Source organism: Herpailurus yagouaroundi, unplaced genomic scaffold, assembly GCF_014898765.1.
Source record: "Herpailurus yagouaroundi ecotype Mexico unplaced genomic scaffold, PumYag 186, whole genome shotgun sequence".
In the NCBI taxonomy this organism is placed as follows: Eukaryota; Metazoa; Chordata; class Mammalia; order Carnivora; family Felidae; genus Herpailurus; species Herpailurus yagouaroundi.
This window is the reverse complement of record NW_024412417.1, coordinates 29,534,095-29,552,543: the sequence shown is the minus strand read 5'-3', so window position 1 is coordinate 29,552,543 and position 18,449 is coordinate 29,534,095. Positions and strand designations below refer to the sequence as shown.

The following is an 18,449-nucleotide window of genomic DNA, read 5'->3' as shown; positions in this document are numbered from 1 at the left end:
ATTATTTTATTTAACTCTAATAGTTACTATTATTGTTTCCATTTAGTACAAGAGAAAACCAAGGTACAATGAAGTTAAATAATGACCAACTCTCACAATTAGTAAATATCAGAGCTGAGATTGGTAATTGAGTTTTTGACCTAAGTGTCTATATTTTTAAGCATCAAGGGGTACAGTCTTTTCCGAAGACTTCAATTCAACAAATGATCAGTATCTGAAAGTAAAAAGAGAAGAAAAGGCAACTAACATATACTGAATAGCTCAGTATGAGCTAGACACTATATTAGCATTTTGTGTGTATTATATACATGTTAAAAAAAATGATTCTATAAAAGATTTGGGACATGTAAATTTAAAAGTCCTTGACCTTTAGGATTTCTTACCATCTAGGGACTTTAGTAACCAGAATAATGATGGGGGGGGGGGGGGGGGGCGGGGAGGAAACCATAGTTATTGAATACTTAACTGTGGTTAGGAACTATATTCTACGCTCTATCAAGAACCACATGCAGAGGTTTTTTTTGTGGGAAAAGTCGGTCTCTAAAGTAGTCTCATTAAGATACTCAGAAAAATGTGTTCAAGAAACTACTGCTTGGCTGTCCAACCTAGTCCCAAGAGATCTGGTCCAGGGAAAGAGGAATGATGGAAGACATGTAGCCAAATAGAATCATTCCACACCCTGGATACAATGAAAGCAGGATATAAAACCAATTCTCAAAGGAGGATATGGATATCACCCTCTTCTCAGATCACAACCTTGTATGTGGGATGGCAAATAAGGGATGGCAGGACCCAAGGAATACTACAGTGATGAGTTCCTGAGTTTTCCTTTCACCTCATATGTCCTACACATGGAACTAAAGAATCCAGCGACCTAGAAACACCAATAGATACAGACAAAAAAAAAAAAAAAAAAAAAAGCCCCAACAAAGCCTGCTCTCTCCAGCCAAAGGACAAGAAAAGGGTCAGCCTGCCAAGACAGAAAAATTTCAGGCAATAACTGTTCTATTCTCGACAAATACTACACAAAAAACCTGTGGCCCCACCCCCATTCATGTCAGCAAAGGCTACTAAGTGGGTAGCCAACACTTTCAACTTTCTTGGCTGTAATGGCATGCCCCAACATTCTCCCCCTCCCAGCCCACAGCCAGAGCCGTGTGAGAAAAGGTCAAGTAGGGAAGAGAGATAATCACCCCTGACAGGTGGTAACAAATCTTTCCACCACACCCCCATCTGTGATATCAGTGGAGACCATATGAAGAGTCCGGACTTCCAACCCCACCTACTAGTATTGAAACACCACTCCCTGTCCCCTCTGGGATGGTCAGAGGACATCTAGCGGTGAATCAGTACTTGAAGAAATAATGCCTGAAAATTTCCCAAATTTGGCAAAATAAATAAATAAATAAACTACAGATTCGAGGAAATAAGGGTACCCCCAAAAATGACCATTGAAACTGACACCAAGGCATACCACAACCAAACTTCTGAAAACTAAACTCAAAGAAAAATCTTAGGAGCCACAGGGGCAAAATGACACCTTATCAATGGTGGTGGGAAATTCTAGTCACAGCAGATTCCTCATCAGAAACCATGCAGGCAAGAAGAAAGTGGCACATTGTTCAAGTATTAAAACAAAAGAGCTGTCCATCCCAAACTTTATATCTAGCACAAATAGCTTTCAAGGATGAAGAGAAAATCAACGCATTCTCAGATGAAATAAAATTAATAATCAGAGGATTTTCCACCAACAGACCTATCCTAAAAGAATGAGTAAAGGAAGTTCTTTAAATAGAAAAAAAAAAAAATAATGAAAAGAAAGAACCCTGCAGCCACAGAAAGGAAGAAAGAATGAGGGCATAAAAATATGGATAAATATATTTTACTTCTCTTTTTGAGTTTCCTAAGTTATGTTTTATAGTTAAAGAATTATAATATTTTCTGATGCGGTTCTGAAGATAAAAAGAGGAAACATTTAAGCCAATTATATTATACACAGGTGTGATAAAGGAACTTGAAAAGAGGTAATAACTACACCTCACTCAAAATGCCAAATGTCAACACAGGCAGACTGGAATAATTTATATGTATATATAACATTATACCCAGAACAACCACTAAAAAAGCCATACGAAGAAATTCCAAAAAAAAACCACTATGAATACACAAAAACAGAGTTCTAAGAACTATAAGAAACCCAAAGGAAAAAAAAGATAAGGATCACAGAGAAATGAAAACCAGAGAGAAAAAATAAGAAAAAAAACCCAACAAATAAATATCAGGCCTAAACCCAAATATATCAGTAATTACATTAATGGAAACTGCCTAAACATACCAATTAAAAGGAAGAGGTTATCAGAGTGGATTAAGACATATGACCATATGTCTACATGAAATTCAGTTCAAATATAATATAGGTAGGTTGAACATAAATAGATTTTAAAAGTTGTATCATGTAAACATTAATCAAAAGGAAGTAGGCATGGCTATATTAATATCAGACAAATATATTAATATCAGACTTCAGAACAAAGAAAATTAGTAAAGGCAAGAGGGACATTACATAATTATAAATGGCTAATCCACCAAGAAAACATAACATCCTAAATATGTGTGCAACAAACAACCAGCTGCAATATATATAAAGTAAAACCCATAGAACTGAAAGAAGAAATAGACAAATCCATAATTATAGATGGAGACTTCAACATCTCTCCCTCAACCATTGATAAGATGACTAGACAGAAAAATTAACAAGGATATAGAACTCAACAAGACCATCAACCAACGGGATCCAGTCAAAACTTATAGAACATTGTACATGACAACAGCAGAATACACACCCTTTTCACGTACCCACAGAGCATGTACCAAGATAAACTACATTCTAGGCCATAAAACACACACTGGAAAATTTAAAACAGTAAAAATCACATAGAGAATGTTCTCTAATGACAATGACATCAAACTAGAAACTAATCACAGACAGGTAATAGAAAAACATGCAAGCACTGTGAAACTACAAACAACCACTTCTAAATAATCAATGAGTCAGAGAGGACATGTCAAAGAAGATCAAAAAATATTTTGAAATGAATGAAAATGAAAATACAAAATATTGAAATTTGTAGAGCTCTTCTAAAGCAGTGCTGAGAAGGAAAATTATCACATGTAAGTAATTACATTAGAAAAGAGGAAACATCTCAAATCAGTAATTTAAGTTCTCACCTCAACGATCTAGAAAAGTATGAGCAAGATGAACTCAAAACCAGTAAAAGAAAGAAAATAAGGAAAATAAGAGAAGAGATCAATGAAGTTAAAAACAGAAGAAAAACAGAGAAAATCAATGAAACCAAGAGCCAGTTCTCTGAAAAGTTTTTGTTTTTTTATTTAAGAACAAACCTCTAGCAAGCCTGAAAAAGGAAAAAATGAGTGAGAGAGAGAACACAAAAACTACCTATATCGGGGGAAAAACTATAGACCCTGCAGACATAAATAATAAGGGAATACTATGAATAACTCTCCACACCTATATTCTACAAATTCTATGGAATAAACTAATTCCTTGAAAAGCAGAAATTCTCCTCCCAGGATGAGGAATAAGGCAAGGATGTTCATCTCATCACTCCTAGTCATCACAGTGCTGGAAATTTTAGCCAGTGAAATAAGGCAAGAAAATAAAAAGCACAGAGATAAAAACCACAGAAATAAAACTATCCCTATTTGTGAAGGGTATGATTTATTTCCTAAATAGACAATTCCTGAAAATCTAGAGGAAAAAAAAAAACCTAGGATTAATTAGCATGTTCAAATAACAAGGTCATAGGATACAAAATAAACATACAAAAATATAATTGGATCTGTATATACTGGCAATGAACATGTGGATACCAAATTAAAAAATAAAATACAATAAAAATCACTCAAAATAAACTGAAACACTTAGATGTACATAGACCAAAATCTGTATAGAACCTGTATTCTGAGAATTACAAAATGCTGATGAAGAAATCAAAGAACATCTAAACAAATGGAAGGACTTACCAATTTTGAGGACTGGAAGAATCAACACAGGAAGGATGTCAATTCTTCTCATATTAATATTTGATAATTGAGAATTGATTTAATGCAATTCCAAACAAAATCCCAACAAGATTTTTTGTAGGATAAAGATTTTTCTCACATTTGGAGCACCTGGGTGGCTCAGTTGGTTAAATCTCTGACTTTGGCTCAGGTCATCTCACCATTGGTGGGTTCAAGCCCTGCCTCGGGCTCTGTGCTGACAGCTCAGGGCCTGAAGCATGCTTCAGATTCTGTGTTTCCCCCTCTCTCTCTCTCTCTGCCCCTCCCCCACTCACACCGTGTCTTTTTCTCTCAAAAATAAATACGCAGTAAAAAAATGTTTTTAATTAAAAAAAAAAGATTCTTCTCACACTTATATAGAAAGGTAAAGAAAGTAAAACAGTGAAAACAATTTTGAAACAGAAGAATGGAGAGGGAGAACACAGTCTGTTCAATCTCAAGACTTCTGGAGCTCCAGTAAATTAAGATTGTATGATATTAGAAAAGGGTTAGACTCATAGATTCAAACGAGCAGATTAGAGAACCCAGATATAACCCACACAGATCTGCCTAACTGATACTTGACAAAGGTACAAAGCAATTCAGTAGCAGAAACGGAGCATTTTCAGTAAGTAGTGCTGGAGTAATTGCACGTTGATAGGCAAAAAAAAAAAAAAAAAAAAAAAAAAAAAGCCTTGAACTAAACTTCAAATATTTTACAAAATTTAACTCAGACCATGGACTTAAATGTAAAGCATTAAACTTTTAGAATAAAAATACAAAGGGGAAAAAAATACAAAGGGGAATTTTTACAATTTATGGCCAAGAATCCTTAGGCTTGATACCAAAAGCAATAACCATAAAATGAAAAATTGATAAACTGGACGTCATTAAAATTTAAAACTTTTGCTCTGCAAAAGACCTTGTTAAAAGGATGAAAGGACAAGCTACAGATTGGGGGAAAATAGTTAACCAACCACATATCTAATAAAGGATAAGTACCTAAAATATAAATGAAGAATTCTCAAAACTCAACAGTTAAAAACTAGACATACACATGCACACACACTCACACGTCTAACTAGAAAATGGGCAAAAGACATGAACAAGCAAGAAACATAATCACTCATATATTGCTGGTGGGAATGTAGAATGCTGCGGCCACTCTGAAAAATAGTTTGGCAGTTTCTTAACTAAAACTAAGCTAAAGTAAACATGGTTCTACAATATGGTGCAGCAAATGCAGTCCTGGGCACTATCCCACAGAAAAGAAAACTTATGTTCATACAAGAACCTATACATGAATGTTCATAGCAGCTCTGTTTCTAACAGCCAAAAATAGAGACCACTCAGATGTCTTTCAGTGTGTTCATGGTTAAACAGACTGTGGTCCATCTGTACCCTGGAATATGACACAACAGTAAAAAGGAAAGAGCTACTGATACATGCAACAAGCAAGATGAATGGCCAGGAATTATCCTGAAGGAAAAAAGCCAGTCCCCAAAGATTATATACTGCATAACTCCATTTATGTAATTTCAAAATGGAAAACATTTAGAGATGGAGAACCGATTAGTGGTTGTCGGGGGTGAGGGAGAGGTTGTGGGGAGGGATAAGCGAATGTGGCCATAAAAGGACAACAGGAATGATCTCCATGGTGATGGAAATGTTCTGTGTTGTGGCTATCAATGCTAGTATCCTGACTGGGATATTGCATTGTACTTTTGTTACGTTACCATAAGGGGAAATGGTAAAGTATACGTGATCTCTCTCTACATTCTTTCTTAAAACTTTATATAAATGTACAATTATCTCAAAACCCAAAGCTTAGTTAAAAAAAGCAAACAAACATGATGGTCTAAATGCAACACCATGGAGAAAATTATCTAGTGGTTAAACTATTCCTCTCTCAGTGGGATGTCAGTATATTCCCTTTTCTACTCTGATGATTCACGTCTTAGGGGAATAAAGGACTCTTAGAAAGTCAACATAAAAAAATGGTAAGAATTTTCATAATCCATGATAGACTTTTGCACAGGGTAATATCCACACGTACAGAATGACCGCCCTCTGTTCCTTGTTTTACCTTTGATCTCCCTGTCCTGTTCTTCTACCCGGGAGCAGACTGTCCTCGTCAGGCTCTCCACAACTGTGTGCATCAGGTCAAATTCAGCGACATTGTACACATGAGTGCTGTCTGGTTCAGAGGCAATCTCCCGCAGTTCATTCTCATCTGCGTTTTTCACCCCTTGTGTGGAAGACAACAGGGAGGGTTGTGACATTCATGCCCCATTTGAAACACCAGCCATCAGTGCCCCCCACCTGCAATCAAAGCATCTGCTACTTTAAAGAGGTGCATCTTATGTTAGAGTGTTTTGTAAAAGTCACCTTCAGAATCTCTTTTAAATGATTATATCCTAATTTTGGTTGGTATATCTTAGCAAGAAGATGTATTAGTGAAATTAACATTTGTCTTGCATGAATATTGCCAAAGCAACAGTAATTAAGCCAGCTTTCTGAACTATCAAAACCTTAGGTTTAAATTTCTATAAAATAAGTTTACTGAAATTGAGAGCTACTATTGGAATAAAAATTATATACATAAAGGAACCGTTCTGATTATTTATAGTATTATTACATAGCATTAAGGGGAAAGCTTGGGGGCAAAACAATTTTTTAACATATTTAAGTACAACTGGCTGACTAGAAACCACTGCAATTTTGCTAATGCAAATAGGGAAGCTCTGGTTCTCCCACAGTGTTTGTGAAATTCCATTGCTACAAGTCAAGCCCAGTGCTGGATGTTTAGAATGCAGCAGGGAACAGAGGGGGACAGAAAATCCTCAGCCCCCATGCAACCTTTCCAGTCTTTCTTAGCAGCAGATGCTAACACTTCGAGTGTACCTGCTCTATCCTGGGAACTGCAGTGTTTCATTTACATGAACATATTTAATCCCCACAACCAACCCTAGGAGTCTGGCACTATTGTTTCTCCCATTGTATGAATCAGTAAACTGACACCCAGAGGGGTTAATTAGCTTGCTTAAGGAAACACACCAGTCAGTGGACAGTTGGGATTCCCAGGTAGTCTAGATCCAAAGTCATGTGCCCGTAACCACTTTCTCATGCTGCTTCTCAGAAGACGACACATTAAAATGAGTAAGTGGGAGCATAAATAGAAAAGGTGGGCACAGGGTTGGGTTCTATGGGTGCGGAGGCAGATTTCTCTTCCCCAGTCTTCAGCAAACAAGGAGCCTTTCTTTATAAATCCCTGTCACTGTAATCATGTAAGTGTACTTTCTTTAAAAAAAAGGTACTGTGGAAGCAAGGAAGAGAGATTACCTAGGGCAGCATGAATTACTTCTCAGATGCCTGGCTGTACCATGTAATTTATTCTCCAACCTTGGCATATTAAGTGACAAAGTGCTGGCTGTCTCCAAGCTATTTGCTTCAGGGGGTTATAAGATAATAAATACTAATGATTTCCAGGTAATTTCCAGAGAAAAAGCCCAAATCACATCTGTATGAGGTCACTGAAAGTTTTGTTTAAAAACTCATGCATTCATTACCAATAAGACAACAGGATGGAGACTAAACACATAAATTCACCCCATTAGTTGGTCATCCAAAAGGATTTCCTCTGTTGGACAAAAGGATAAAATAAAAAATAAAAATTAAGTAAATTTCTCTGATGTTTCTTGCCTGAAGGACTTCAACAAAAGCTTCTAAAATGTATAGCTGGGGTACCTGGGTGGCTCAGCGTATTAAGCATCTGATTCTTGGTTTCAGCTCAGGTCATGATCTCACGGTTTGTGGGTTCGAGCCCCATGTCAGGCTCTGCACTGACAGTGTGGGGCCTGCTTGGGATTCTCTCTTTCCCCCTCTCTCTGCCCCTCCCCACCCCTCTCTCTCAAAAATAAGCATTAAAAAATATTAACAAAAATGTTTAAAAAATGTACAGTTGGATCTGTGTCCACAGGAACAAAATAACACTGAGTGCATGAAGAGACATTGAGCTTCATGTCAAAAAAGCTCTTGATGGCATTTAGGTAAAACCAACAAGTTTGTATTTATATAAGAATATTTCAGGGAGGGGCGCCTGGGTGGCTCAGTGGTTAAGTATCTGACTCTTGGTGTCAGGCTCAGGTCACAATCTCACAGTTCCTTCATGAGCTTGAACCCCATGTAGAGCTCTGTGCTGACAGCATGGAGTCTGCTTGGGATTCTCTCTCTCCCTGTCTCTGGTCCTTGCTCGCTCATGCATGTGTGCACATTCTCTCTCTCCCTCTCTCTCAAAAGAAAAAAAAAAAGAAAAAAAAAAAAAATTTTAGGAAAAAAGAAAACCCTGACAACAACAAAGTGTATATTCTGGGGAAGATAGCCCCAAATCTCTTCTCTCTCTCACCTTTCCAAACCAAATAGTTTGTTGCAAACAGCTTGGAAAAGAGAAGAAAAGGTCATGATGACTTGGAAGGAATTTGTCTTGTAAGGATTTTGCGCGGCTCATCTCTGCGCCCCAGCACCCACCACAATGGCTGATACACAAACTTCTTGAATGGAACACTCTTTAAACCAATTTCCAGTAGACAATCTAGGAATGGGTCAGAGGAATTGTTGCTTGTTTGGGGATTTTGTTTTGCCTTGTTTTACTGTATTTTATTTTGCTTTGTTTTGCTTGGTCTCTACTTAGTAAAAGTCCTTGCTGCTGCCAAAGAGAACGTAAACATTTTTTTTTTCAACGTTTATTTATTTTTGGGACAGAGAGAGACAGAGCATGAACAGGGGAGGGGCAGAGAGAGAGGGAGACACAGAATCGGAAACAGGCTCCAGGCTCTGAGCCATCAGCCCAGAGCCCGACGCGGGGCTCGAACTCACGGACCACGAGATCGTGACCTGGCTGAAGTCGGACACTTAACCGACTGCTCCACCCAGGCGCCCCGAGAACGTAAACATTTTAATCTAGAGCAGTGACATCATCTAAATGTTTTGCAGTTATTCTGAATGTGTGCCATATGTCTCCTTTTCCATGAGAATGATACCTTATAAAGAAATAATACTGCATAGCTAGAACTTCCTGCTTTCTAAAGAGCTGTGGGACTTTAATTCCGCGAAAACAGTAAACTGGTTTCTCCCTATACTACCAGAGAAAAGACCTGCATCAAGCGGTTTAAAGATAAAGCTGTCACTAACTAAAAGCTAACAAACATGTGCCTAACTTTTGCATTCCACTTGCTGCTTTTCACAACACTGTATCTACGGTATCTCACCCAGAGAGCCTTGCACTGTAGGGCGCATGAAAGTTCCCACCACTTCCAGCTTACATGGAATCAAACTGGGCTCAGATCACAAGACTGGCTCCCCCTAGAGCCAGGAGTAGAAACTAGCCAGGTCTTCTGGCTTTCAATGAAGTGAACTTTGCATTATATATTGTTTTAAGTGGTTGTGTGTCTGTGGCCATGGTGGAGACAGGACCATGAATAGCACATACCTATGGCAAACAGTTCTACACCGGATTCACGAAGGTTTCTGGATGGTGGGATAATGTCATCTTGGGATTTGCCATCTGTGATTAAAATGCCAATTTTGGACACTCCAGTCCTTGCTCCTGCTTCTGGTTTAAAGCTGTTCTCAAAAATGTAGTTCAAAGCAAGACCTGGGGGATAAAATAAACACACACCAACCATCTCTAATAAAAAGCCTTCCAATTCTGCAAAATATAACAATAAGATGAATAACTTATTGAGCTACAAGAATATTTTACTAGATATGAACTTTCATCTTCCTGTTTACAATGACTCTTTACTCAACAGATCTGATGAAAAATATAACACCAGAATAGAGGTAAGACAAATAACTGAATACTCCATCATTTCAGTAACTAGCATTTATAAAGAATATTAAATTCATGGCCAATACACGTTGTGCTGAAGAACCAAATATTCTTTCTCTCTTTTTTTAGGGATAGTGGGGACAGATCCAAAATGATCACTGAATTCCTGACTTTTGAGTGGGACACTTTTCATCCAGAAAAAAAAAAAGAAATACCGCAATATTGTTATAAGATTTATGTTTAATAAAGTTTTCTGTTGTATTAACAAAAAGATTATGCCTCAGTTTGGCAAAGAAATTATCAAGATTTCAACAGTTTACTTAAAAGCCACTGACAGCATCGATACTGTTTAAAACAATCATGTACGTTGTGCGTCTATAGAAGAAAATAGCGTGTACCAAGGTTAAAACCTGTGACAACCTCTGTGGCTGGAATAATTATAATCTCAATATTCTTACACTCCTTTTTTATCAAAAATACCAGTGAGCCAAAGATACACAAATATTTTTATGATAACTACTTATGGCAAAACAAGGCCAAAGAAAATACCTTCCTTGAAAATAAGGTAGAAATTTGTTTTTGTTTAAATGAAGGGGTGGCTGGAGGAGAAAACAGGGGAAAAGAAGCGAATGAATGGCAAAAGCTAGAACAGCTGGCAAAGACTGTCAGCCTTCAGGATCATTCTGTCTCCTTCTGGCCCAGCCAAACCATTCTGGGGATATTATATTCATACAGCATAAAAAATGGGGTGTCTGGGTTTTAATTCTTAATGCTGAGTTTGAGAAAAGAGCCACTTAAGAAGTTTAGATTTTAGTTTGATTTAGAAGCACTATGCCAAACCTTACAAAGTGGCAGGAAGAAATAATGAAACTAATCTTTGGCAAGGTATGTTGCTAAAACATGAACTGAACAGAACATACCTGTTAATGTATTTCCTCCCTTGTATGGTAGATTCCGGACAGCTTCGATGACCTCATCTTTTGTGCTAAAGGCATTCAGGTGCCATTCTATTCTGGGGTCACCACTATACTGTGCAAGACCTGGTAAAAAAGACGAGAAAGCCCACCCAGAAATGATGAGTTATTCAAAGATCTAGTGGACTGTTCGTGAAACTAGCATAATAAAGGGCCTGATCTTTGTAACAATTTTTTGCTCTGCCTCACTATGTATTTTCAAAGGGAATTCTTGGCATCAATTTAAGGAATTAGTTTGGACATATCTTGGGGCAGGAGGAACGTACATATTTTCTAGCCATTTAGAAGTGAGCACCTAATTAGGCACTTGGTATTTAAAAAACAAATCTGATTGTATTTGTAGATAAACGATCTAGATTTATTGGTTCATTTTTATTCTCAAAGGAATGGCTTTCCTTAACGGCTATTTAAAAAGTGGAACTATAAGACTGTATATGATAAAGTAGACATATTGCTCAAAGATTCATAACATTTTTTGTGTTTTTTTTTTTTTATCTTGGCTGGAATTAACTTGGCAAAGATTAGTTTGTACTATAAGACTATTTCCAATTTCCAATTTTCTTAGTTCAAAATTCCACTGGATTCAGCTGATTCTTTTAAATAAAAAGAAAGCTTATACCTGATAAATTCTTAAACCAGCTGCAACTTTAGAAGTTATTATTATCAGGCAGAGAAGATTTTCACTTTTTAGGAAATTAAAATGTGTTTAATGATTAACTGAATGACAGCGTCACTCAGCATAAATTAGTGGGAATAAATATTTATTGATCCAAACTTGCGCTCTTGGGAATATCATGATAGTTGATCCTGAAATTCTGGAAGCCGCTCTGTAAAAAATGTTTGAAATCTCTTATGACGCTTCCTAGCAGATTTACACATTATTCTGCTAATAATGGAACATATACCAATCCGTGTCTTCTCTGAGCCCACATTGAATGCTGTAACCAGGTTCTCCAAGAAAAGCCGAACCAGTCTGAAGTTGAATCTTCCAATGCTCCAGGAACCATCAACCAGGATTACAATGTCAGCGATAGCTGGCGTTTCACAGAAAAACTTCACTTCTGCACAGCACAAACCAGAGAAGTATATCACTGCTGGAACTTTGAAAAGAGTGATTCTATTTTACACCTTTCAGATAACTTAGTGCTAAGAACACAATAAAGTTCCTATGAAAGCAACCATGTTTTTACAACTCTTTCCTTAAATGCATTCTTACTAGGAAAACTTGTGGTTACAGCTGGCAGCAGGGCCAATGTTCTGGAAATAGTTAGCAAAACACTGGCAGGTTCACACCGTCCTGGCAACTCAAGACTTCTGTGTATTTTAGAAAGTACCGTCTGTGAAAAATCATCCAGATTTGGGTTTTAGCCTGTAGATTCTTTCCAAGAAAGGTCTTAGCAACCAGTGTGGGAGAGTCAGCACAGATGGGAAGACGGCCAGAAAGCAGAGAGGCGACTCTCCTGGGCTGATAAGTGTGCTGGCGGAAGTGATAGAAGAGAAACACGGGCTTCCTGAGTCCACGGAAAAGTCGCAGCCATGCATTTAATCTAAGAAAGATACACAGGGAGGGTTTGTGGAAGAAGAAAATTGGGAAAGGGCCCAGGAGTTTACCCAAATTCAAATTCTTTCGTATATTGTCTCTATGTAACGGTAAGATTTTGTCCCTAAAAATCACTTCGTAATTTATCTTTTTAAATAGCTCAATCGGGCTTTAGAATAAGGAGCCAGGAAAGGATGCCCTGCAGCCAGAGTGCTACACTCTGAGCTTTACACTCAGGGAAACTCTCAGCTGGCAGTGATCTTTGCGACAAAGCAAGAGCTGTCTGATGGAGGGTGGTCTGTGCTTGACTAGGTGAAAACCACCACTTAACCGTCACACAGAGCCAAGATACTAACATATCTTTAGTGTATTTCAGAACCCTTAGAGTTCTTCAGTATTGGTAGTACCTTCAGCGGCATTGATTCATACCCTAGTTTGTGCTTTCAAATGGGCTGCATAACTTTGCTCAATGTTCATATTAAGACTGGCAATCACGAATAGTGGGTGCATGTTTCTTTGTGACCATGTCAACTTCTTGAAATTGTCCAGTAAATCCCTATTTTGTTTGTAATCTAACATTAAAATGACAATAAAACAATATTTGAAATACATTCATATAATGAAAACCAAAACACAGAAGTGATTATGAATAAATTGAATATATTTTTCCCCAGAGGAAACATAATCAACCTATATGGTTGGAGTAGGCAATTCAGTATATGTCCCTAGGCCTACCAGGCTACATTATGCTAAAAAAAAAAAAAAATCTTGTTTTTCTTTCCCCCCCAGACATAAATATGCATGGAATACCTAGATCCTTTTACCAGAAGGGGGAAAAAAATGTATTTGCCAATGAAATAATCAGATACTCATTATGAAAGCTCAACAGAACAGCTCAATCCAAAGTTTATATATTACATTTTGGGGCACCAAATCTCCCTTCCTTAATAACCAAATACAAAGCTACTACACTGAAATATTATAGTAGTATTGCCAGAAGTCATGGAATAAAAATTAATTTAGTTTTTGGAAATAATCAAGGAAAATTAAAATCTTTTGAAGCTTTAAGAATCTCTTTCTCTCAGTTTTTATGGGGGAACTTCAAATGGAGAGTCTTTTTCTTTAATTTCCAAAACTATTGGTGGATACTGTTTTACTTCTTAATTAATTGTTTGGGTACATTGTATGCAGGGTCTTTCTTAAAAAGGAACAATTTCCCCCTGCTCATTTAGAAGAGGATGATGAAAACTGGTATTTTCTATTTTACAATTATTTCCAATAAAAATTTTCTATTTATTTAGCTCATTCAAGTCTTTTTGACCTGGAGATATAAATTCTATATGGATCCAAAGCAAGCAAAAAAATTAATTGACTATACGTGAGAAGATTGATAAATTTAATGATATTAAAATTTTTAAAGTGGTTCATCAAAAACACCTTAAAGAAAATAAAAAGACAAGTTACAACTGGGAGTAGACAAGTACAGTATAGGAAACTGGAAAAGAATCAGTACTGAGAACAAATAAATCATGAATACACAATAAGAATAGAGAATAAGAAATATATATGAACAATAAATGAATGAAGAAAATATTTAACTACATTAGTGATCACAGTAATTAAAAAATCAAGATCACAATGGGATATAATTTGTGCTCATTCAGTGGGAAAAAATAATAAATTAAATACCATTTAGAATTTCTCCAAAGATAATGAAATATTTGCACATAAAGCATTTGCAAAATATGTGTGCTGAAAATTATACTACTGATTGAAGAAATAAAAGAAGATATAAATAAATGAAGAGGTTTACCGTGTTCATGGACTAAAAAACTGAACATAGTAGAGATGTCAATTATCCTCAAATTGACCTACAGGCTTAATGTGATTCCTACCAAAATCCCAGAGAAGTTTTGTTTGTTTGTTTTAGAAATAGACAAGCTTATTCTAAAATTTACATGGGAAGTCATGGACCCTAGAATAGCTGAAACAATCATGAAGAAAAGAAGAGGGTGGAAGAAACCATTTTACCAGATATTGAGCCCATTGTCTATACAGCTATAGTAATCAGTACATGTGATATTTGAGAGGGATAGACACATATGTCAATGAAATGGACAGAAAAGCCAAAAATAGACTCATACACATATGCTCAACTCTATGATTTTAAATCTAAATATGATTTTATACAAATGTGCAAAACTACTTCAACAGATGGTGCTCAAGCGATTGGACATCCATGCAACAGACAGATGATGATGATAGACAAATGATAGATAGATGATAGATAGAAAGATGGATAGATGATAGATAGATAGATAGATAGATAGATAGATAAAACTTAACCTAAACTTCATAACTTACATCAAAATTCAAAGTAGATTATCAACTTAAATGTAAAAAGTAAAAATTACAGAACTTAGGAACAAAATAGAATGTAGAACAAGATAAAGAATTCTTAGAGTTAAGAGACTCTTAAATACAAAGAACAAACTGAGGGTTGATGGGGGGCGGGGGAGAGGGGAAGTGGGTGATGGGCATTGAGGAGGGCACTTGTTGGGATGAGCACTGGGTATTGTATGGAAGCCAACTTGACAATAAATACATTAAAAACAAACAAACAAAAAGAATGTTTAGAGTTGATACCAAAAGTACAAATCCATAAAAAGAAAAGTCAATGAATTTGACTTCATCAAAATAAAATATTTGTACTCTGTGAAAGCCCATGGAAATAAGAGTAAAAGAGAAACTACAGACAGAGAAAATATTTGCAAACCACACCTGACAAAGGATTAGTTTCTAGAATACATAAAGGACTCTCAAAACTCACTAGTAAATACAACCAAGCAATCCAATTAAAATATTGGTAAAATACTTGAACAGATACTTCACCAAAGAGAATATACTGATGGCAAGTAAGGACATGAAAAGATATTCAACATCATCAGCCATCAGGGCAATGCAAATTAAAACCACAATGAGATTTCACTATGCATACCTATCAAATGGCTAAAATAAAACACAGTGATAATAATAAATGCTGACAAGGATGTGTAGAAACTGATCACATACATTGTGTCATGGGAATATAAAATGTTATAACGATTCTGAAAACAGTTTGGCAGTTTCTTTTATTTTTTCTTAGTTTTTTTTTCAGTTTGCTTATTTTGAGAGACAGAGAACATGCAAACAGGGAAGGGATGAAGAGAGGGAGAGAGAGAATCTGAAGCAAGCTCTGTGTTCTTAGCACAGAGCTCAATGTGGGGCTCAAACTCACGAACTGTGAGATCATGACCTGAGCTGAAATCAAGAGTTGGAAGCTCAACCGTCTGCGCCCCACAGTTTGGCATCAGGCTCTGTGCTGACAGTGCAGAGCCTGCTTGGGATTCTCTGTCTCCCTCTCTCTGCCTCTTCCCCACTCACACTGTCTCTGTCTCTCTCAAAATAAATAAATGGGTAACTGAAAAAATGTTTTTAAAAATAATCACACATCTCAAACATAACTCCAGCTGTTGCAGTGAATCTTTGAAAAACTATATTCAAACTATATTCAAATTTTATTAAATTTTGAATATGTTCAAATCTTATTAAAAATAACAGCCCAGGGGCGCCTGGGTGGCTCAGTCGGTTAAGCGGCCGACTTTGGCTCAGGTCAAGATCTCGCGGTCCGTGAGTTTGAGCCCCGCGTCGGGCTCTGTGCTGACAGCTCAGAGCCGGGAGCCTGTTTTGGACTCTGTGTCTCCCTCTCTCTGACCCTCCCCCATTCATGCTCTGTCTCTCTCTGTCTCAAAAATAAATAAACGTTAAAAACAAAAATTTTTTAATAAAAAATAAAATATAACAGCCCAGATTCAGCACTGATGACAAATGATATCTCCTTCCACTGGAAAATATGTGACCGATGTCAGCATTCTCAAATGGAGAGAGACCAATCAGAAAAAAAAAACCCACAAAAATTAAGCATCAAGGAATGTGTTAAGGAATCAAGTGGAAAACCAGACATACTTGGGAGCCCAGGTAAATAATTGTGTAAAACTCTGCAGTCAAATGTAATTTAAAACAGCATTTAAAAGAGGTAAGTACATATCATTTTATTGTTAAAACATTATTCTGTAATTAATTATTTTAGTAAAATAAATCCTTTTTGCTCTCATTTAAAGTATTTAAATTTACACTGTATTTAAAGTTAAAGAAAAGGGGCAGGGAAAATGGTTTCTTGAATTATTTTAATTCCACTCTTGGCTTAACATGGTCTTTGTCTAAATGCAATTCTGAAAATGCAGGGAGTGTAAAAAGAAAAAAGAAAAACAAACAAACAAGCAGCTAACTGCAATCAAAGGAAAGCACCCAGGGGTGCCTGGGTGGCTCAGTGGGTTAAGCCACCAACTCTTGGTTTCTGCTCAGGTCATGGTCTCACATTTCAAAGTTGGAGCCCTGCATCAGGCTTTGTGCTGAGAGCCCAAAGCCTGCTGGGGATTCTCTCTCTCCCTCTTTCTGCCCCTCCCCTACTTGTTCCCTCCCTCTCTCTCTCACCCTCTCTCTCTCTCCCTCTCGGTAAATAAATACACATAGAAAAAAGAAAAAAAAGGAAAGCACCCAATATATGGGCTAGGTCACAAACATAACACTGAGGTCACAGATAGCATCCAAAGGAGCAATTCCCTTTAGGTCCTACAGCTTCTGGATGTGCATGACAAGGGGCCCCAGGACAAAATGACAACTCCCTATCTGACAGGTACATCACGATACTAAACGCTAAGCCCTCTATTCTCGTCTAGTGATGTACGTCATAACAGCTCTATGAAACACATACAATTATTCTCAGTCCCACTCCAGGACGAAAAGTACGATACACGTGGCTGAGTGATTTTCTCAGGGGAGGTCACACAGTGAAGGAGTGGCAAACCCTAGTAACATGTCTTTAAAATCTAAGCTCTTAGGGGCACCCAGGTGGCTCAGTCGGTTAAGCATCCAACTCTTGATTTCAGCTCAGGTCATGATCTCACAGTTTGTGGGTCCAAACCCCACATCAGGCTCTCTGCTGACAGTGTGGAGCCTGCTTAGGATTCTCTCTCTCCCTCTCTCTCTGCTCCTCCCCCCACTCGTATTCTGTCTCTCTGAAAATAAAAACAAACATTAAAAAAATTATAAAATCTAAGCTTTAGCCACAGGGCTATACAGACTTCTGTGAGGTACTCAACATTATATAAATTTAGAAAGTAGGGGAAAAAGTCTCCAAAATGGAGCAGTGTCCCCACAGAACTTCCCCCTGCTGTGACATCCACAGCTAGTATGTGCCATTTGCAAACATTTCCAAATTCCCTCTAAAACTTTTTCCCTTCTAACTGTAAATGCACTTAGGACCTAAACACCCCTTTTGAAAAGTGTCTCTTTAACAATAATTTTATCCCAATTTTACTGTGCTACTGACATCATGGTAGAACTCTGTGTTGAAAATCAAAGCTAATTCAAGCACCCCTACCTCTCCGCAGGGGCTGTGCTCCAGGCCAGCTGCTCCAGACAAGGTGCAGAACTGAACCTTCCCCCTCCACCACTGCCCCAGAGTGCTTAATAAAAGCTTTTCAGTGGATCACAAAAAAAACCCCAACAACCCTGAATTAGTATAAATCAGTCTAGTCTAAACTTGTTTATTAATTTGGTATTATGAGACTAATTTTCTGGATAAAATGTATTTACTTATTAAAAATGTATTTAAGGGGCGCCTGGGTGGCGCAGTCGGTTAAGCGTCCAACTTCAGCCAGGTCACGATCTCGCGGTCCAGGAGTTCGAGCCCCGCGTCGGGCTCTGGGCTGATGGCTCAGAGCCTGGAGCCTGTTTCTGATTCTGTGTCTCCCTCTCTCTCTGCCCCTCCCCCGTTCATGCTCTGTCTCTCTCTGTCCCAAAAAAATAAATAAACGTTAAAAAAAATTTTTTTAATAAAAATGTATTTAATATTTACTACATATCAGGCGCTGTTCCGGGCAACCAGGAACATACAACGTTCTTGCCTTCCAGCTGCTTAATTTCTCAGTGAGGGGAAAAA

At 37.4% G+C, this 18,449-nt stretch overlaps 1 protein-coding gene across 5 annotated transcripts in view; it reads right to left on the bottom strand.

Annotated features, from left to right (window-relative positions):
- COL14A1 (collagen type XIV alpha 1 chain) overlaps window positions 1-18,449 on the bottom strand; it is a 213,341-nt gene that overhangs the window by 147,763 nt on the left and 47,129 nt on the right. For all 5 annotated transcript variants that reach the window (XM_040494323.1, XM_040494326.1, XM_040494322.1 and 2 more), the window contains exons 6-9: window positions 11,772-11,927; window positions 10,813-10,932; window positions 9,551-9,715; window positions 6,149-6,310 (exon numbers count right to left, since the gene is read on the bottom strand). In XM_040494323.1, the coding sequence (XP_040350257.1) occupies window positions 6,149-6,310; window positions 9,551-9,715; window positions 10,813-10,932; window positions 11,772-11,927 (603 nt within the window). The remainder of the gene's footprint in view (window positions 1-6,148; window positions 6,311-9,550; window positions 9,716-10,812; window positions 10,933-11,771; window positions 11,928-18,449) is intronic.